Below are 23,237 nucleotides of genomic sequence, written 5' to 3' on the forward strand. Positions count from 1 at the left end.
TTAGAGACTTTAAAGTGTGTATGGTTTTCTGCATTCATCTCCAGTGTTTGGGAAGATCTTACTCTACCTCATAGATCCATGCCCTCTTTATGAAATAGAATAAAATCTAGTTCAAAATTGTCTGTTAAGAAAATGCCACAAAAAGGTAAGTATATTTAAGTATGATTCTAACACCCAATGTGTTCCTGTATAGAAAATTTACCCTACCTTTATGCACTTGGCTGGCGGTGTTGTTTCTTTATCACTGTAGAGGAACTTTTCCTGGGCAGACTTTTCAAATTGTTCTTTTAAAATCTTAGTGGAAACCTTCGGAATCTCTTCATCTTCTGGTGTATCAATGACTACAAAGAGAAGCAGGTAGCAGGGATGCCGTGTAATGCATAAAATGGTATTTGAAAAGAAAATGCTGTGCTGTTTTAAACTCCTTATAATGTAAATTAAAGAACAAGACTCAAAGGAGAAATTTATGCAAACAATATTACTAAATCTATAAATTTAGAAGGGAAGCAAGAATTATTAAGGAAGAAACACAGAAAAATATTTGGTGGTGGGGCAGGAGAGATGGTGCAGTGGTTGGGAGAGACTGCTGCTCTGGCAGGGTTCCTAAATTTCGTTCACAACACTCATGCTGGGCAGATCACAACAGTTTGGAAGTTGAACTGCAGTGAATCTGATGTCTTCTTTTGGACTTTGAAGGTTCTCTCTCTCTCTCTCTCTCTCTCTCTCTCTCTCTCTCTCTCTCTCTCTCTCTCTCTCTCTCACACACACACACACACACACACACACACACGACATAACTAAAATAAAACCTTAAAATAAAATTGATGTAGTTATATTTTCAAAGTTTCTGCATCCATGTTCTAATTCTTTCTTTCTTTATCATTAATTTATTCAGATTACATCTCAATTGTTATCCCATCACTTGTATCCTCTTGTTCCTCCCTCTCTCCTCCCACTTTCACCCTATTCCCCTCCCTTAGGTCTATTACCGAGGGAGACTTCCTCCCCGTGTCCTAATTCTACACTCAGGAAAAAATAATACCTCTCAAAGAACAAGAAAAGTAGTGGAAGCCTACTTTTCTGATTTGTTTTGGATATTTTGGAATAAGTTCTCATTCTACATCTCACTACAGAGTACAGGATAGCCTTGAACCTCAAGCAGTCCCCCAGATCGAGGTTTATACATGCCAGGATTACTGACATGAGTAACAGAATCTGGCCAGTAGAATGCTTCCTTTCTTAAGCAGCAAGACTCAAATAATGCTTAGGACATGGGAGGGTTAAATCTTTCCTTTCCTCTCATCAGTGAAACAAGACTTTCCCTCTTGTACAAGTGGACAGTTCCATTTTATCTTCTACAAACATCTAGAAATTTCCATGTGATCTCACCTCTTCTCTTGCTTGAGATTTAAACATATTAGTTACTAAAGTTATTATTATTATTAATGTAATGTAGGGAACTTTATTGTCAGGGTGTTTTATAAGCAATGCATTTTACTCTAGATCCCAGGTAAAAAATATTCAGTTGTTACCTTATCAACCTTTTGGAGTTTAGGTTGAGTCTGTCATAGGTCTGATAGGTAATGAGCTATTTTTAAAAATATTACATGTACTATGATAGTCAAAATCTACTTCTACACAGAAATGCTATCTTGTCCCATTTGGGAACATGAGTCACAGTTACTAAAGTTACTTGATGGGGAGGACTGGCTTTCGAAAGTTCTCCAACTGCAGACACACCAAAAGAACAAAGATAGTGTGGGACCAAACATTCCTGACTCTTACCTGTTTCTTGAACATATTGATGAAACTGTGAAGTTTGGTTGGTTTCTTCAGAGCACTTTTCATGATGTGACATCTATGTTTAAAGACAATTTTAAAAGAATAATTGTTTTGAAGAAGTTGGTGATTTGCATAGTGAACATAATCTTCATTTTACAGTGTTTTTCTTCTGAAAATGTGGTATGTGTTGAGCGATGTGATCTGCTATTTCTATTGTTTGTTTTAATGTGCACTCAAGTTATAACAGAACATATGTGAACAGCACCTAACTTTGGGCATATTTTTAGGGTACTTTTTTATTTTTAAAAAATATTTCTAATTGGAAATTGGAGTGAGACACACTGCTGTATATTTATACTAAATACATATAATAAAAGCATATGCTTATACCAAAGCCAGAAATTCTACACAGTTCTGGAGACCATTTGAAAATGCCTGTGTTCCTAAGCAATTACCATTTCTGTTTTGAAGACATCAGTTCCATGTGCTTTAGAAACTTCTTTATTCCTTTGCATTTCTTGTCTGCTGTGGATTGTTTCCTGAAAATGAATAATCAGACATATAAACAGACAGGTAATTTCTTAAGAGATGTCTAAAAATGAACTACTTTATTAAAGTAATTTCTGTGACAGATAATTCTGAAAAGTGGAGGGAAGAGGAGGAAAAGGAGGAGGAGAAGGAAGAGGAGGAGGAGGAAAACCAGGAGCAGGAGCAGCAGTGGTGGCAGAAGGGTCTTTCTCTGTGTAACTGGCTGCCAAACAAAATGCTGCAAATATAGTGATTTAAAATGGCATAACGTAATTGTTTTGCACATAGTCAGAAATCCTGACTATGTCTCACTGGGTGTTGACAGGCTTTAAAAGATATCAACTCTTTTCTGCAGGTCCTATGGGAGAACTCATTCCTTTGTGTTTAGAAGCCTCTAGAAGCTGCCACTCTTTTTTGCTCAAGATGCTCTCTCTCACCTAGCTAAATTTATTTCCCACCACCACCTGTCTGATGTCATCTTCAACTTCTAAGGACATTTGTGACTATATTGTACTGACACAAATGGACCTGAATTTTTCTCATCATATAATCAGATGACTGACAGCTTTCTTTAACTGCAATCTTAATTCTACTATGGAAAATAATTGAACATACTCAGAAATTCTGGGGATGAACATATGGACACCTTTAGAAGCTGTTGTCCAATCTGCTTCCTTCTATGAGTAGCTTTGTGCCTAGTGTGTGAATGAAGATGAAACAAAAAACAAATGCAAATTCTTAATGAAAATAAAAGTATTTTGTTTATTAGACACATTATCCTATGTCCGTATCCTGATATAATATTTATATAGATTATCCAGTATGATGTGATATACAGGGTTTAATTAAAACATAAAGCCTTTCAGTATAACCAGCATAAACGTGGCATAATGTGACAGCAAATATGTGTCTGTCTTTATACATGAGAACATTTTTTGTTTTTGTTTGAGTTAGGATAGGACACTCACCTGAATTGAAGTTCCTGATAATATAGGCAATTTTAGTCCTTCTTTTGCTGTAGAGCATGGTTATGACACAAATGACTGCTAAAATCATATTACTAGAAAATAGTGATGCTTAAATATGCTCGCTGCTGCTCTATTCACAATAGCTAGAAGTGGGAAACAACCCGCATGTCTCTCAACAGAAGAATGAATAAAGAACATGTGGTACACTTACACAATGGAGTATTACTCAGTTGTTTAAAGAAAATGACATCATGAAATTTGCAGGCAAATGGACAGAACTAGAAACAAGTATCCTATCTGTGCTAACCCAGACCCAGAAAGATATGATATTTGTTTGTTTATGTGTGGGAATTTGCCACTATGTATATTATAACATTCTGTAGACCCAAAGAGGCTAGGTATAGGGGAAGGAATTACAGGGAAACACATGGATCTCCCTAAGAGAGGAGAATATTTTATGTGTGGATTGAATGTATGTGTGTGGGACTATGGGAATAAGAGGAGAAGATGGAAAAGAGGAGGGGAGATGAGGGAGGCAATGAAAGATGAGACAACCAGAATCGAGGGGCATTGAGGAAACCTAGTTCAGTGGAAACCTCCTTAAAAATGAAGGCAATACTAATGAAGAAGCCAAATAATGGAGAAGCCAGAGTCCCAGCTGGCCATCTCTTTGTCACCAAAGTCTACAGTACTAGAACTTGGTTACATACAATTGAGCTGATCGCTAAAGTGTTCTGATAGTAATCCCTGAACAATCCCCAGGCTGTTGCCAAGACAATAGGATGCTCTACAAACTGACAGCAAGACCCTATTGCTGAAGACAACATTCATAGAACTCATTGAACATGGAGGGGGTGAGCGGGTGCCTACATAGAGCCTTCATTCCTATGTCTTAGTGTCTTTGATACAGGAAGGTACTCTGCAGACTACCAAAATGGAAAATTAGACACCAAAACCTATCAACAAACTCTTTGATTTACAATGCTCACCTTCTTAAAAAAAATGCTAGGGCAATGATAGCACAAAACTTTGGGAGTAACCAACTAATATCTGGTTTGACTTAAGGCCCACCCTGAGAGATGGAGCCCATCCCCTACACCATGTATATGATCCAGAGCCAGAGACTGAGATATAGTGTAAAGCCAAATACTACTGGTCTTAAAAGAATGATAAAATTAAACTTAATGATATTCTGCTATACTCATAGATCGGTGTCTTACTTAGGAGACATCAGAGAAGCTTCCTTCTGAAGCAGATGGAAACAAATGCAGAGATCCACAGCTAGATTTTATACAGATAAACAGAGGCAGAGAGACACAGAGAGGCAGAGACACCTTGGAACAGATGGCTCTAAATGAGATATCTCCATCAAATTCATCCCCTCAGTGCTCAGAAAACCACAGAAAAGGACGTAGAAAAAGTGTAATAGCCAGAGGGGACTGAAGATATTAGGAGAACAAATACCTCTAAATCAAATGAGCAAAGCTCATATTAACTCACAGAGACTGAAGCAGCAAAGACCTGATGGGTCTACACCAGGTTCTCTGTGTATATATTATGTATACATTACATTTTTCACTTTTGTATTTTCATGGTACTCCTGAATATGTGAATGTGTGTGTCTCTGATTCTGGTGCCTTCTCTTGGGATCTTTTTCCTCTGATGGTTTGCCCTATCCAACTTCTATGTGATTGTTTTTGTTTTATCTTATATTTTATTTTGTTATGTTTTGTTATCTCTTATAATCATGTTTTTTCTAATGAGAGGCAGAAGGGAATGAATACAGATGGGATGTGAGGTGGGAAGGAAGCAGGAGGATTATGGGGAGAGGAAACTATAATCAGGATATATTGTATAAGAAGGAATTATTTTCCAATAAAAGGGAAACACAATTTAAAAAACCCAAAAGACTGGAAAACTATTATTTAAAGATTAAGGCTAACATAAATGAAATTATATGAACTTGGGAAAGAATATACAAAATGGGGGTGTGTGCACCAGAATGCATGGGTTTGGAATTATATAAAAATTGGACTCTCACATTCATATTTATGTTTAAGTGATTAATATTATTTTTGAGATTTAATTTTTAAAAATATTATTTGCTACTAGTAAGTAGGAATAACCAAAGTAACTGTGGTCTCATAGAATGAGTTTGGTAATGTTCTTTCTGTTTCTATTTTGTGGAATACTTTAAAGAGAATTGGTATTAGATATTCTCTGAAGGTCTGGTAGAATTCTGTGCTGGATATATCTGTGGTTGGGAGACTTTTGGACTGCCTCTATTTCCTTAGGTGTGATAGCACTATTCAGTTTGTTTACCTGATCTTGATTCAATTTTGGTAGTTGGTAACTATCAAGAAATTTGTCCATTTCATTTAGGCTTTCAAATTTTGTGGCACATAGGCTTTTGAAGTAAGACCTGATGATTCTTTGGATTTCCTCAGTGTCTGTCAGTATGCCTCCCTTTTCATTACTGATTTTGTTGAATTGAATATGTCCTATAAAGAATTATAAGAAAATACATTCAAACAGATGAAGGAATTGAATAAGTCTTATAAATAATTATAGGAAAATTCAATCAAATTGGAGAAAGGAATGAATAAGATCATTCAAGACCTAAAGATGGAATTAGAAGCAACAAAGAAAAGACAAGCTGAGGCAATCTTAGAGTTGGAAAACATAGGGAAGAGAATAGGAATGATGGACATAAACAACACAAGCCAAATACAAGAGATGGAAGAGAGAATCTCAAGTACGAAAGATATGATCAAAGTTGTCAATACATCTATCAAAGAAAACAGTAAATCTAAAAAGTTCTTGGTACAAAATACCCAAGAAATCTGTGACACTATAAAAAAGACCAAATATAAGAATAATAGGTATAGATGAAGGAGAATACTCCAAGCTCCAAGGCCCAGAAAACTTCTTCAACAAAATCATAGGAGAAAACTTTGCCAACTTAAAGAAAGAAATTGCCATAAACACACAAGAAGTCTACAGAACCCCAAATAGATTCAACCAGAAAAGAAAATCCTCCCGCTACATACTAATCAAAACACTAAATGTACAGAACAAAGAAAGAATATTAAAAGCTGCAAGAGAAAAAGATCAAGTCATGTATAAAGGCAAACCCATCAGATTCACACCTGACTTCTCAACAGAGACTATGAAAGCTAGAAGGGCCTGGACAGAAGTCATGCAAACATTAAGAGACCACAGATGCCAACTCAGACTGCTATACTCAGCAAAACTTTCAATCATCATATATGGATAAAACAAGATATTCCATGACAAAACCAAGTTTAATCAGTATATAAGCACAAAGCCAGCCTTACAGAAGGTACTATAAGGAAAACTCCAACTAAAGAAGCTAACTACACTCAGGAAAGCATAGAAAATAAATAACTCCATATCCACAAATTCAAAACACACACACACACACACACACACACACACACACACACACACACACACACACACATTCTACCACCACCAACATTAAAATAAAGGAAATAACAACCACTGGTCATTAATATCTCTTAACATTAATGGCTTCAACTCCTCGGTAAAAACACACAGGCTGACAGAATGGATCTATCATTCTGCTGCATACAAGAAACACACCTCAGCAATAAAAATAGACATTACCTCAGAGTAAAGGTTTGGAAAACTGTATTCCAATCAAACTGACCCAAGAAGTAATCTGAAGTAGCCATTCTAGTATCAAATAAAATAAACTTTCAATGAAAATTAATCAAAAGAGATGGGGAAGGCCACTTCAACCTCATCAAAGGAAAAATACACCAAGATGATGTCTTAATTCTGAACATCTATGCCCCAAATGCAGAAACACCCACATTCATAGGAGAAACATTACTAAAGCTTAAATCTCACATTGAACCTCACACATTAATAGTGGGAGACTTCCACCACCTCTCTCCCCAATAGACAGATCATCAAGACAGAAACTAAATGGAGAAACAAGGAAGCTATGAGACATCATGAAACAAATGGACCTAACTGATATCTACAGAATACTTCGTCCAAATACAGAATACCCCTTCTATTCAGCACCTTATGGAACCTTCTCCACAACTGACCACATACTTGATCACAAAGCAAACTTCAGCAGATACAAGAAAATCAAAATAATCCCTTGTATCTTATCAGACCACCATGGATTAAAAATGGAACTCAAACACCAAAGAAACAACCGAAAGCCTACAAACTCATGGAAACTGAACAACTCCCTACTCAATGACATTTGGATAAGGAATGAAATAAACTGAGAAATTAAAACCTTCCTAGAATTCCCTGAAACTGAAGGCACAACATACCCAAACTCATGAGACACAAGGAAAGCAGTGCTAAATCAAAATTTCATAGCACTAAGTGCCTTTATAAAGAAACTGGAGAGATTCCATACTAGCAGCTTAACAGCACATCTGAAAGCTTTAGGACAAAAGAAGCAGATAAACCCGAGAGGAGTAGACGGATGGATACCATCAAATTCAGGCATGAAATCAATACATTGGAAACAAAGAGTTAAATAGTTTTAAAGGATCAATTTTTATAACCTTTCAAAGAATAAAATTGATTAAAGGCATCTTGTTTCTTTGAGACTACACCTTTTGTAATTTTTAGTCTACACTTAGGGTGTTACTTGTGTGGCTTTCCACAGGGCACTTGCCATGAGAAGCAATAATAATAAACTAAGCAACATGTATACATTGGTTTTGAGATATATACAGTAATCTGATTCCATTATAGTTTTCCCAGGAAGTAGAATTTAAAAATACCTCCACAGCAAACCTCAAAATATAATGGAAAACCTGGGGTTTATACTGTAAAACTTATGTTATGTTTTATTAAGGAGAAACAGATTACCAAGCATATTTTTATAAAGAGAATAGTCTCCAGTCCCTAGGTAAGGACCTATGCACTCCAAATGATATTTTGTATATGCTTTTCACATAATTTCCATTAAAGAAAAGTTTACAATATGAATGAAACAGAGCAGAAAGGAAGAATAAAATAGCAAATTCCCATTAATCCATCACTTCTATTTAAACTATTTTCCAGATGTATTGTAAACTCTGAGGGACAGAACAAAGAGAAGAAAGAAAAAAATTTCTACAAGGATAAATGTAGAAAATAGGTAACCCATGTTGCTTCCTGTAAATTCAAAGATTCCGAATTCCTTGTGACAAGATGCCTAGCACTGTCAGGCTTTACCTAATGGTATTGAAAGCATTGTGTGGGATAGGAAGATAAGAGCCACAAAACACAGGGGAACAAATGATAACTCTTTATCAGTATCAGAGCTTTCCATCTCTAGAGACATAATGAGAGCATCCTTTATTGTTCTTAATGCCAACTAGACTGTGAAACAACAAAGGGAACAGAGAACACCAGGAGAGCCAGGTGGGTTATGGAGGAGAACAAGTCCCTCTAAATCAAATGAACAAAGCTTGTATGAACCCACAGTGGTCTTAGCTGAGGTGCGGTGTGATCACTTCCACTTAGCCAGGTCTCTGTCTGGAAACCCACATGCAAGCACTAGCCTCCCAACATACCACATTTGTCCAACAAACTGATTATTTTTTGCATTTTGGATTAGTTCACACTACAAAAATTAATTCTTCTTCCACCATTTGAAAGGTGAATATCTAACAATGACCTAGTCATATTTCAATATTGCTGTATCTGGCTAACATATAGTAGTAGTCATTCTTCTTGCATGGGGCATATACTATGAAGCCAATGACCATATCATTTTCTAATAATTATCAAGATGACATTTAAAAGATGCATTTACTCTGGTGACCATAGATACTTCCACAAATTATTATTCTGAAAGAGTAAGATGAGAAAAACCTCTGTTGTACAAAAAACAAAGGTATAATATTTGTGATAGCAAAACTAGAAATAAATGCATTTTGACATATGTCTAAAAATTTATCACTTTCCAGAGGAAAAAGATATCATTATCATGTACATACTCAAGAAAAACTAGCCAGTGCTCATCACCTCTAAATGCACCTTCTTATAGGAGACAGGAAAACAAAGATAATACAAGTGCATGTCAATATTATTTATAGTTGTAGGTTTTAACTTTGGCATTTATGTGCCATTGCCGAGTAGAACAGAACTATAACTGCTGCACTAGTTTGATATGTGAGCATCAGTGCATCAATTTTACTGTCCCCTGGTTGCTGTAACTTACACAAAGTCTTTCTGAAAATATTCCAAGATCCTGTTTCTATCATTTACTCTGGTTTCCATTTTGCAAGTAGTTCATTTGAATTTTTAAATTTGACTCCTTCCTTCTAGTTTCTGTTGTCTAGAGTTTAGGATTAGGCTAAAGGATGCATCATTAGAATGCACAGGCAGACCTCAAATTACACAAATAAAATATAATAAAGAATTCTGGTCAGAACACTACACACAAATTCACATGAAACGATTCATGAAATTGGCTGCTGAAATTAAATTCAACTAGAGACCAGATCGAATGAGGAAAACATGTAGTTTTGTTCTCAGGTAGATTAGCAGTAGCTAGGAATGAGGAGTCAATATTATCCTCCTACTGTACTGGATACACTGTAATCTCTGGTAAACCACCAAATCACACTTCAATTTAGGGTTTCCATTTCATATTTCCATTAGGAGGAAGAAGAAGAGATTATATATATCCTGATATATGAAGACATGTTTAAGCACAATTACAAAACATTATTAAGGTATATGCATAGCTTACATGTATTTTATGTCAACTCATATATTAGCCAGTTCTATTACACACAATATATTAGGAAATTTTCATAGTACTGAAAGTGTTCACTTTCTGACTATCCAATTTGTTATTGTCATTATGTGAAAAGACTGTTATTTTTACCCATAAAATGCATATTCATTCTAAGGCTGTTAGAGAAGAAAAAAGCCATTTAAAATGGTAACTATTATTATGAGCTTAAATATCTCTATCTCAAAATAAAAATGAATGAAAAAAAAAACTGGCAGAATCATGGCTACCTGTCTTTCAAAGTGAAAAAATATTTCATGCTCAGTATCAGTTGGGACATTTCACATACAACCAGTCTCATTTGTAATGAAAGTAGAAAGGATTTTGGTGTGTTAACTTGGCTGCATTTTGTGTCAAGCAGACATAAATGATACAAAAATATGCCTGTAATCCTGTGCAAAGCATCAGTGGTTTCAAGATTGATAGGACAAGCAGATCTTCCTTTTCAGGGCTAAGTTTGGAAGCTTATGGTTGAGCCAGACATTTGTGTTGATTTCCATATATCAAGTTAAATATTTCCTTTGCTGTTTTTTTAATATTTAAAATAATTGCTAAAAGTAGTAGTATGCTACCTGACATATCCTTGTTGGATTAATGGTTTGATATTTTTTATATTCACTATATTCATTGAAGGCTTGGCTCAAGTGTTTTGTTTTATTTTTCTTTTTCTATGACATTTCTGACTTTTCTTCATGTGGTTAGATGTTCTTGCTTTTCTCATTCCTGTGACTGTTTACATCTTTGTTATTTAGCTATTATGCTTCACAGCTGTAGTTAACAGGCATAATTGGTAGGTGAAGCTACTGAAATGACTATGTATAACAGTAACATGTCCCTTAGTTTACAAAACCTGCTCAGGCTTTGTAAGTTTACTCAGGGCACCGTTGGAATGTGGTCAGAATGTGGAATGAGGTGAGCAGTGCAGTAGAAAGGTGCAGACCATGGGTATCCTCAGAAGGAAGAGGAGCCGTAACAAGAAATGACAAATACGTACACAACAAACAAATGAATGTAGAGAATCTTCAAACCAAGGAAACAAATTTTATTTTCCAAGATATGGTTTCTCTGTGTAGCCTTGGCTGTCCTGGACTCGCTTTGTAGACCAGGCTGGCTTCGAACTCACAGGGATTCACCTACCTCTGCCTCCTGAGTGCTGGGATTAAAGGCTTGCACCACTGCCCAGCAAGAAAACACATTTCCACCTCCCCTTTAAATATATTCAAGGTTCTAAGAAAACTAGGTCTTGGTCATTTTTTTTTCTTTTAGTAACCTACTTTTCCTCACAGAGCTCATGAACCTAAAGCCAAGCATCATGTAGAAACAGTGATAGAGCACACTGGGCAAAATAATTGTGACATGAAAACCAGATTATGATAGCTGTAACCATCAAAAATGCATTGTTTAATGTTAAATTTATATAAACTAGTGGAAAACATGCGCTAAGGTGATTGTTAATCCTGATTTTTTTGTATGGCCCTATATACACAGAAGCAAAATTTTACTTCTTTCAGTAATAATCATGCCAAAAATTATGAGAATTTGCAGGCAACATTATTATATCAAGAGGTGGGAAACTTAGAATATTAAAAAGTTCAGATATTGACATTTCTTTAAAAAACACTGCCTCCTCACATGATGGCATATACATTTATTTGCACAACCAGTTGTATTGCAAAAATATTTCTAGGTATTTGTGCTAAGCATTGCAGACATTATTATAGTAAATTTCTGATATCATATTCTGTCATCTATCTCTGTATCTATCTATCTATCTATCTATCTATCTATCTATCTATCATCTATCTATCTGTCATCTATCTATCTATCATCTGTCATCTATCTATAATCTATCTTTTATCCACATGTAAGTATCTATTATATATATATATTATTCCTTTATGGATATTTGATTATATATGCATATGCAAATATGCACATTCATATTCATTGATATAAAGGGCCTCATCCTGAGACAAAAATATTAAATATATACAAATATGTGTGTGATTAAAAAGTTTATTGTAAGACTCTTGAAGAGAATTGTATGCAAATAATTTTAACTCTTTAATCCAATTTCATTTTGGTTCTATTTAGACATGATATCAACAGTAATTTTAAATAAAAGATGTTTAGTTTAAAAGTGAAAAAGACTTGTTCCTTTCCAATTTGTGTCGCCTTGACCTCCTTTAGTTGTCTTATTGCCCTAGCTAGAACATCAAGTACTATATTGAATAGATACAGAGAGAGTGAGCAGCCTTGTTTTGTCCCTGATTCAAGTGGAATTGCTTTAAACTTTTCTCCACTTAATTTGAAGCTGGCTATTGGCTTGCTGTATATTGTCTTCATTGTCTTTAGGTGTGCATCTTGTATCCCTGATCTCTCCAAGACTTTTTAACATGAAGGGATGTTGGATTTTGTCAAAGGATTCTTCAGCACCTAATGAGTTGATCATGTGGTTTTTGTTTCTTTGTTTGTTTATATGGTAGATTACATATGTTGAACCATCCCTGCATGCCTGGGCTGAAGCTACTTGATTATGGTAGATGATGTATTTGATGAGTTCTTGGATTTTGTTTGTGAGTATTTTATTGAGCATTTTCCCATCAGTTTTCAGAAGGGAATTGGTCTGAAATTATCTCTCTTTGTTGAGTCCTTGTGTGGTTTGGTTATCAAGGTGACTGGACCTTCACAGAATGAATTTGGCAATGGTCTTTTTGTTTCTATTTTGTGGAATAGTTTCTTTGAAAGCCTAGTAGAATCTGTGCTACACCCATCAAGCCCAGGGCTTTTTTTTTTTTTTTTGGTAGAATATTAATGACTTCTTCTATTTCCTTAGGGGTTATAGTTTTATTTAAATTGTTTACCTGGTCTTGATTTAATGTTGGTAAGTGGTATCTATCAAGAAAACTATCCATTTTGTTTAAAATTGTCTTATTTTGTGGCATATAAGCATTAGAAGTAAGACCTAATGACTCTTTGGATTTCTTCAGTGTCTGTTTTTATGTCCCCCTTTTCATTTGCCTAATGGTTTGTCTATCATGTTGATTTTGGCCTGAAGTTGCCACCTCCTGGAGCAACGTAGGACTTCTAGTGGAGGGACGGTGACATGACCACACCCATAAAACCTTCCACCCAAAATTTGCCTTGCCTACAAGAAGTATAGCAATAAAGAAAGAGCAGAGATTGAGGAAATGACCAATCAATGACTGGCCCAACTTGATACCCCCCCCAGGGGACAGAATTGACACCTGTCACTATTGATGATGCAAAGCTATGCTTGTAGACAGGAGCCTAGCATAACTGCCTTCTGAGAGGCTTCACTCAGAAGCTGATGGAACCAGATGCAGAGACTCACAGCTAAACAATAGGCCAAGCCTGAGGAGTTTTGTGGAAGAGTGGGAGGAAGGATTGTGGAAGCTAGAGGGGTAAAGGGCACCCCAAGAAGACCTACAGAGTGAACTAACCTGGGCTCATGGAGGCTCGCAGAGACTGAACATCCAACTAAAAGCATGCATGGGCTGCATCTAGATATCCCTACACATATATAGCAGAGGTGCCAGGGTGGGTTGGTACCCTGAGGGGCCTGCAATTCTCTGAGAAGAACAGAGGGGAATAGAGGGAGGGGTCATGAGGGTAGCACTGGGAGGAGAGGAGGGAGCAGGATTGGATGAGGCTGTAAAGTTATTAAACAAATATAATTATTTTAAAAAGTGAAAAAGAATGTTTGCCGGGGTGCATTCTGAATACTCAGTGCTGAGTTTCAATGCTGGAACACTAACTGTCCTTTTCTTTTACCATGCTATTTATAGAATCATCAAGTCTGAATCTGAAAGGGCTGAATATTCATAGACAGAATATAAAATATGTACTTTCAACTGGGCCACCAAACATATTAGTTACATAAATAACATTGTTTATTTGGCAAATGGAAAAAGCGGCCTTCTATAAACATTCAACTTACAATAAATAAAAACTTCTCTCTAGAGGATTTATGTAGAAGTATCTTAAGATATACACATATATAGTATTTCAGTTCCACATAAAGTAAAATATCTTACAATCAAATGGAAACTAGGATTATAAATAATATAATAAAGGGCAGGTGGCCAAAACTGTAAAAGCAGTATTATCTATTAACAGTTTTTAAATATTGAAACATTCCAAGAAAAGGATAGCCAGTGGGATGTTTTCCCTATATAAATTAATATAAACTAAGATGGAAGAGTTCTATCCCCTTCTTGGCCATAGCCCCTAGCTTACTCAAACAAGGCTAGATAACACTATGTATATTCTTCTTCAGCCAGAACTCTCTTTTCTGACCCATTTAACTACTCAGAATCTGAACTGTTCCAATACTCTGACTTACCCTATTCCATCTATCCTTAACTGCACTTATATCAATCCTTTGCAGTCATAATCATTTTTCTAGAAAGCATATCTGTTCATCTTTGTCCCTCGTAAAATTTCAATGGTTCTTGGTGGCTTGAGAATAAGGTGAGAAATCTTTCACCAGGCATATCATGTTTTTCTAATAGCCTCCTCTTCGTTTATGCCTTCAACATTATCCACGAGCTAGTCCCTGTTTTACAAATTATAGTTCCATGTTGCATGAGTTGTTCCTCAGCCTAACTTATTCCACATTTCAACTGAAGTTTCTTCTGCCATCAGGTGCCCTTGATCTTCTATTGCTTGGGCTAGAATTCTTATATAAGTCCAGAAATAAAAGAAAACTAAGTCTCAATAGACACTTATTTTCCCCTAGTGGAGAAGTAGTGGATTTGAATTGTTTCTTTAAAAGAGAGGGACAAACTGTGCATATTGTGATCCTTCTAACAATCATGATCCCTTAGTCACAGAAGCAATGTCTAACACATGGTCAGAGGGCAGCCATATGACCACCTAGCCAGTGAGTCTATTGTCATTCTTAAAATAATTTTCTACAGAGTGAACAGCCAGTTCACAGCATTTACTCTATAGTGACTTCCATATTTTTCCCTTTAATAAAAGGCATTACTGTATGACTCTTTATATTGACTATAAATAGTATTAAAGTTTAAAATATTTATTTTTTATCATCCATACCTCTCACTTTCAAGTACAAGGATCTGACTGACAATATAAAAAGAAAAAAATTTATTAAAGAGATGATAGCTGGGTCTCGAGGAAGCCCTATTTCAAGTTTTCTGAGAAAGTGTCAGATATATTTCCAAAGTGGTTGTACAAGTTTGCATTCTCACCAGCAAAGAAGGAGTGTTCCTCCTTCTCCACATCCTCGCCAGCATGACTAACTCTGACATGAACTCTGGTGCTCCATATTTGACCACCTCCCCTTGGTGGGGAAGCCTGATGGCACTCAAACGAAAAATAAGCAGGATACCAAGGTGAGACTTGATAGTCTATGACCATATAGTGGGGGAGGAGGTCCCCCTCGGTCATAGACCTAGGGGAGGGGAATAGGGTGAAAGTGGGAGGGAGGGAGGAATGGGAGGATACAAGTGATGGGATGACAATTGAGTTGTAATCTGAATAAATTAATACAATTAAAAAAAGAGATGATAAGGGTGTAGTATGCGTCTCAGGAGTCTCTAGGAAAGCAAGAATAACTCTGTATCCAGTAATGATGTAGAATACAGTTGTCATACAGTCTGGTGATGGATCCTGCATTTTACATCATTAACTTCTTATGCTAGTCCTCAGCTGGATGTCGGATTAGTGCAGTTTAGCTCAGAGAGAGAGGTGGGGCGTGCATTCTAGAAAGGCTAGTGAATAGTCACAGTGTCTGCTAGTGGTGTCAGGTTCTGCTTCACTGAGAAGTGAAATCGAAGGAAGTTTGTATGTCCAAATATGTGGACATTTTTTCCCCTCTCTAAAAATTATTAATTATGATTTCTGAAGTATTCTTAATCAAATGGAAACCAGTGAAAAAACAAAAAAGGATCCATGGCACTCACTTTTTACATTTGACACCACAATAAACAGTACCCATCAAACCTTTCAGGGAATTGATTTGGCTTATTTATTTGCAGTGGATTTTGCATACATTTATAAAACTATATGCAGACCTTGGCCGCACAACTTGCTTGCTAAGAATGCCATTAAGAGTTCCTCCTACACAAACCTGCCTGACTGCACACCCCTTCTGAGTCTGTATGATCATCAGTCTTTTTCATGGAATGAAATGACATTTTTAATCCTTATATAAAATCCAAACAAGAAAAATGAAGGAGAAAATAGGTTTGGCTTTAACATAAGTAACCTAGATTGTCTATGCAAACAAAAGCATTTCATTATAAAAACTAATTATAATTAAAGATGAATTAGGTTGATCACTTGGGTTTTCTTTAAAATTAAATAGATGGGAAATGTGATTATCTGTAACTGGATGATGTACCCACTGATGACTTCCAAGGAGAAAGGAAAAAGTTTAGAGTCACAGTCAGAACTGCTGATTTATGCCTGAAGTTCTCCAACAGTTGAAGTGAGAAATAAGGTAAAAATTGTCATGACTAATTTCTACTTTACATGGAATCCTTGCTGCTAAACCGTTGAGGCATAGGTTGAGGAACAGCCAAAGGAAACAGGACAGCTACCGAAAGCATGTTGCAGATATCGCTAGATGCAGAAGGACCATTATGCTGTATAATATCTAATTCCATGAAAATTATAATTTTAGACAAATTAATTACACATCAGCTTAAAAAAGAAAACAAGGAGTTGAAGGAGAAATGATGACAAGTACCTGAAGGCTGAGGCAAAATGATCACATGTTTGAGGCCAGTATTGGCTACACAAGGTGACACTGTCTTAAAGCAAAATAAAGCAAAACAACTTATTATACACTCAAATGAAGTATCTTATGAGTATAGTGCTTTAAGCATCAACCCAGTAAACTAATATTTTAACACTTCAACACAATAAAGTAGCCAATATGAATTTGCAATTAAAAAACAACAAGAACACTCCATACTTTTTAATGCTTTTTTGTTGTTGTTTGAGAGCCTACAAAAGTAATTTTCAGGTATGGTGCATTAAAACAAATTTTTAAATTGAAATTTATTTTTGAAAATTCATTCACTTTATATCCCAGTTGTAGCCCCTTCCCTCCTCTCCTCTTGATCTCAGCCTCCCTCCCTCTTCCCTTGTATGCCCCTCCCCTATTCCTCAGATAGAGGGAACCCTTCTTCCTTATCAACTGACTCCAGCCTACAAAATCTCATCAGAATTGCCTGCATCCTCTTCCTCTGCCACCTGGTAAGGGACTCCGCTAGGGGGAAGTAATCAAAGAGCAGGCAAGAGAGTGCATGGCATGGACAGCTCCAGCTCAGCTGCTTCTCAGCAGGGGGTCTAGGTCCTAGCCATGCATTGTCCTTGGTTAGTGCATCAGTCTCCAGTGGCCCTCCTGGGCCCAGATTTCTTGCCTCTGTTGATCTTGGGGAGCCCTTGTTCCCTTCAGGTCCTTTTATCCCCCCATTCTTCCATAAGACTCTCTGCCCTCTGCCCAAAGTTTGGTGTGAGACTCAGCTTCTGCTTCTCTGCCCTGCTGGGTGGAGTCTTTCAGAGGACATCTATCTTTTCTTTTCTTTCTTTTTTTTTTTTTTTTTTTTTTTTTTTTGGCCTTTTGAAAGAGAATTAAGCATCCTCCAAGTACAGAGTTGCTTTTACAACTTTTCATTGTGACAATCTCCATACAGTAGTGAGTAAAAAGGAAAAAAGACTACGGGGGAAAGAAAATCTTAGTTGACAAAGAAGAAAACTAAGGTTTAGACGGTTTATGTAATTTTTAAATGATAAAGTACTCCTAAATGGAACTCTAAACTAATAATAATGACCTCGTTGAAGCCTGAAATATTTCCTCCAAATGCTTCGAAATGTTAACAATATATTTTTTCAATTCATGTGCTGAGGATGGGCAGTGTACTTTAGACGCCACACCAGGATGCCTTCATGTCTCTACAGGGCACTGGCATATACTCAAGGACAAGACATTTCTAGTGAACTTGATTTCTCTTGTTGGTATTGATTGAGTGCCTGGTATATTTTATACCCTGTTCTATCAATGGGAAGGGAAATGAAACAGACCCCATTTCTTTCTTGTTACTAATGAGATGAACAACTTTTTCTTTACTGTAGGTAGATTACTCAGAAGAGAAAGATAAAGAAAAAAAATCCAAGGAAGGTCCATAAGGAGACTCAGTTTACTCTCTCCTCTTTTATGCTGAGAATTATGAAGAAACTAGAGAAATACTTATACATGGATATTAGTATAGCATAGATGTCCTATGAGAGTCTACACTCATGGTGGATTGGGACAGATGCTGGGACTCGCTGCTGGACACCGGGTGAGAATAGTATGGAAGAATGGGACAGAAGGACCGAGAGGGTCTAGGAGCCCCACAAAGAGACCATCAAGGCTGGCAGATCTGGACTCAGGGCTGGAGGCAGGGGCGGGGCTGCACAATCTGCTGTACCAACCAAGGACAATGCACACAGTAAACCTAGACCCCTGTTCCGTTCCAGCCGATGGACACCTCATTCTTCAGGGCTGTGGGGAGAGTGGGGACTGCCTCTGACATGAACTTCAGTGCCCCTAATTTAATCATTCCCTTGGTGGGGAGGCCTGGAGGCACTCCAAGGAAGGGGAAGCAGGCTATCTGGATGGGACCTGATAGGCTGTGGTCATATGGTGGGGGAGGAGGTCCCCTTCTGCTGGAGGTCTAGGGGAGGGTAATAGGGTGAAAGGAGGCACAGGAAGATACAAATGAGGGGATATCAATCGGGAGGTAATCTGAATAAATTACAAAAAAAAATTCCCAAACATATTTCTGCAACGGAATTGTTTTAAGTACAAAACTACTCAGTGCCTCTTCTTTTTCTCAGGCCTTTTTCTCCCAGCTCTTTTTTGGCATCATAATTTCTTTGTAATTATGCAAATTAATAACTAAATGAACATCCAAAGAATAGACAAGCTTGACTCAGTCCAATCATTTTCAAGGACCCACAAGGAGGAGTTTATTTTGAGAGCTATAGACCGAGAAGTAAACCAGAAACAGATAATGATATCCTCTGATGTCAAGTACTTAAAACAATCACCTATTTTTATAAAAATAAACATATGAATAAAAGCACATTTTTTCAGATTTCAATAAATTCTACAAACATAATGATTTTGTAGTGTGAATGTTTTCTTTTGTTGTTATGTTTTCTTTGCTTCCTGCAACATACCCAAATACAAGAACCAAAAACAGCACAGCTTGCTATTTTATTAAAAAACAACTGAAAACAGAGCAACTTTAGTGTGGTAAGAAAAAAATCATCCATATACATAGCTGTACAAAAAGAAAACCCATTTTTCTAAGCTACTCTGGATTTTCTGGTAGAAGAACCAATGTAGGACTATTTTAACGTTTTCTAAAATTCCATTAAGTATTTCCCATAATTATCAACACCAAGCACTTTTGAAAGCATTTTGAAAGTGTGGAGAGGTCACTATGTTAGTATTTTTTGTCTCCGTTAGGGGACTCAGGTGATGCTTGCCTGGTTCTGGTCCTGTGAGAATTCCCCCTACTTCCTTGATAAATCAATTCTGACTCAATTAAATTTAAAAGAGTGAAAGGTATAAATGTAAGCATGCTTGTCTTCTGTAAATGAAACTAAAATTATGTTCTTTAAACACAAATAGGTCTATAGAAACAGCACCCCACAATACCACTAAAAGGCAGAGGTGCTGTGGCAGTGAGTCTCTAATAATTGGGATGAATACTTGCTCCTACTAATTCCATTTGGAAGACAAATAAGACAAAGTTCAGGGGAAAAAATCATGCAATTCAAGATTTTCTCTTTTTTTGTAACAGTTTTCCTTAAGCCTCTTTGTCCCGTCCTTCACATCCTCCATATAATAACATTTCTCAACCCCTTGAAGCCATCAAGATCAATTCATTCATTTATTTCTCCTCTTCCTCCTTTTAACAGTAGAGGAACTGACACTGAATGGATGCTCGTACAGATGGCCTTATTTAATTATATAACAATGGAGTCCATAAAAGACTCAGTCCCATGTTCTGCACAGTGCAGGTGGAGATGAGGTTCCTTTTATAATGAGGTACCAGAACGTGCTGCTGTGTTCGCAGGAGGAGGGCAGAGACAACTCCTCTACACTCCAGCAGGATGACTCATCCACCAACAGGTTCCACCTCACAAAGCTAAAAGGCAAATTGAGAAGGGACCATGACTGAGGCATTACAGTCATGCCTCAGTGGGCAGTTAGCAATTACCATCAATTGCATTTGCGGATAGCAGAGGCTGCAAATTATTCTGCATGACTATAGAGTAATGTGATTGATGTGAGCAGAGCACAGAAGTCTGTCCTACCCCTTTTTTATGAGTACAGCTTGTATCCTAGGAAAAGATTACATATTGGTTTAGTCATGTGAAGATCTAATATTTATAGACACTGTTACTACAATTAGTAACATTTTATACTTATAATTAATTGAAGTTCTGTGTCGTTCATAAAATATTTTTACTGTCATTGAGATATCAAAGGTTCATATAGAAGTGACATTAAGTGCAGATTACATAATACGGTGAATATATTTTTCACTAGAGATGGCCAGAATAAATTTGTTAAATCTAAGTTTTAAAATTCATAGGATACTAATTTAATAACCTAATGAGTTCATTCAATCCATTGGATTTTTTCATATAGTTAATGTTTTAGCGTATCTTTAATTTATATTGTATTTAGTGTATTTTAAAATTATAATGCACCACCTAGATGCACAATCATAGTGTTTTAAATATAATTTATCACTAAGAAGAATATTAACTTAGTTTGGGTTCTCGTGTATTATCTGTTTGGCTGTTAATGTTTCCCCATTTTACTATAGCTTCTTTAAAATCCCACTTGCTTCACCTTTCCGCCTTTCTTTAACTATAGTAGGCATCTGCGGAGAAAGGACCAAATGAGCAGACAAGCACTACTATCAGGAGAGGACAAAGTGCTAAGCAGGAAGTAAGCCTTGGATGACAGAGAAAGGTAGAGGGAAAGAGGGAGAGATAGGAAGAAGGCCAGGAGGAAGAGGAGAAAGAGAAAGAGATGGAGGAGAGAGAAGGAAGGCTCAATTTTGAAATAATGAATTTGGATCAGATTTGCACCACACTCATGGTTTCACACTAGAATGACTCTGAGAAAGCCAGGCATTGCAGTACAGGCCTGTAGCCCCAGTGCATGGGAAGTGGGAGCAAAAGGGTTAACAGGTAAAATAGTCTCAGTTACATAGTGAGTTCAAGGCCAATCTAGACTGCACAAACAAATAAACAACCAGAAACACAGAGAGACAAAAGAGTGATTCCGAGCCATACATACTTCCCAATGCTTCATCTATCAAATGAAAGAGTTAGTGCAGCATCCAGGAAGCTGCACAATCAAGGTCCAAATGGAAATGAGCTTCAATGCCAAAATTCCTCCTGAGACTCCCAGACCCAGACAAATATGGAGGATGCTTTGATTCTAAATTCTTATACAGTGGGTTTAGCTGTAGGATTAGGAACTGCTTTTTCAGGAAGTCTGAATGGATGAATAAGTGCCCTGCTTCAGGCTTAGGGATTTGATGGAGTAAGCAGACAGCAGACTCCTGCAAGCCCATCACTACATCCTGGGACTCAACCCAGGAAGTAGTAGGGCACAGTTTTCCTCATACAGGTCCCAAAACAGACAAGTGAAAAATTAGTAGGTTTGTTGAGGATCATAGGAAAGTTGACCCTATCTTCCACCTTGAGGAATCCAAGACCTATTATTTTTTTGGCTTGTGTTTTATATCACATAGTTTGTGTATGTATAGGATTCGATTTCTAGTAAAAACAGTGTTGGGTCCTGCCATGACCTACAGAGATACAGAGATTTGAGAATGAGCTGGAAAAGGGCAAAGAAACTGGTGATTGGTGACAACCAGCTGCAACACAGGACAGCATGAGAACCCTGGGTATAGACACTGGACAAGAAAAGGCACTGATGAAATGGATACGTAAGTGCCTGCCATAAAGTTCTGAACTCAAGAGTAGAGAAAAACCAGTCAATTCATGAAACATGTACCTATGAACCCACAATGGGATCGGAGCTGGCGCTTTGATGTTTTTGTAAACTGAAGGGAATAGTGAAGACCTCTGTAGAGCCAGTGGTTGGCTAAGGTGAAGTCAGCAAGCAGGCTGTTCTTATAATAATCAGTCAGTCAACTGAAGTCTGCAAAGAGCAGTTCCGGCCACACTACAGGTGTTAACTGATGAGGCCACAAGCTCCATTTAGCAAACACTTGATCCGATTCTGAGTCAGTGATAGGTTAATCTTTTGTCACTCCATCCAGAGACATTGAGGAAGTTAAGCAAATTAAAGTACTGGAGGACTCATCATTATTTTTAATTTTTTTCCAAGCAAGCCTGTTACAGGCAACCTGTATATGGCATCAATTTTGTGGCAGTATATCTGTAGGTTGTTCCAACTGCAAAAACCATACAATGTCATGAATTACTTTTTCCTCTTACACTTTACTTTCTTTCCCTTCCACCCAACAACTTAAATGTGTTAAGTCATAAGAGACAGTGAAGTAGGTTCAGCATTAGTAAAAACAGGTGAACCAAACCCCTCTATCTGTTCTCTTTTCTTCCTTTCTTCAAGTAGTACAGATTTTTCCTCTTCTGCCTAGTTCCATTCATACACTAACTAAATCATCTTTTTCTCATATGTCTTCCCACAATGCTATGAACAAAGTCGACTCCAAAAGCCAATGCCAGCCTATTCAATCGTTTCCACTTAAAAACCAAACTCCATTCACAGTGGAATCACAGGGACATGCAAGCCTGCACAAAAGAGCCTTTATTCTTTCTCCTTTCCTCTGTCTTCTGAGAGGTTCAACTCGTCATTCTTTTCATTTCTTAGATGAGGCTAAGCACTTTTCCTCGGAGAAAGACCTGCTTCTGCTTCTGCTTCATAAAATGTGCACTCAGCAGTGCTTCTGATGATCCCAGCACAACATATGCCCAAAGCACATACAGGTATGCTCATTTTAAGCAATTTCTAGTTATTTCTGGAGTGCATAAGAAACTGTTGCTACCTAGAGCTAAACAAAGAATTGACAAGAAGGCTATGACATAAAACT

At 37.0% G+C, this 23,237-nt stretch overlaps 1 protein-coding gene across 2 annotated transcripts in view; it reads right to left on the reverse strand.

Annotated features, from left to right (window-relative positions):
* The window catches only part of Xirp2 (xin actin binding repeat containing 2), an 82,516-nt gene that overhangs the window by 19,177 nt on the left and 40,102 nt on the right, over nucleotides 1-23,237 (reverse strand). For both annotated transcript variants that reach the window (XM_051166093.1, XM_051166092.1), the window contains exons 4-6: nucleotides 2,238-2,321; nucleotides 1,786-1,858; nucleotides 208-341 (exon numbers count right to left, since the gene is read on the reverse strand). In XM_051166093.1, coding sequence (XP_051022050.1) covers nucleotides 208-341; nucleotides 1,786-1,858; nucleotides 2,238-2,321 — 291 coding nt within the window. The remainder of the gene's footprint in view (nucleotides 1-207; nucleotides 342-1,785; nucleotides 1,859-2,237; nucleotides 2,322-23,237) is intronic.

This window comes from Acomys russatus, chromosome 24, assembly GCF_903995435.1.
Source record: "Acomys russatus chromosome 24, mAcoRus1.1, whole genome shotgun sequence".
Lineage (NCBI taxonomy): Eukaryota > Metazoa > Chordata > Mammalia > Rodentia > Muridae > Acomys > Acomys russatus.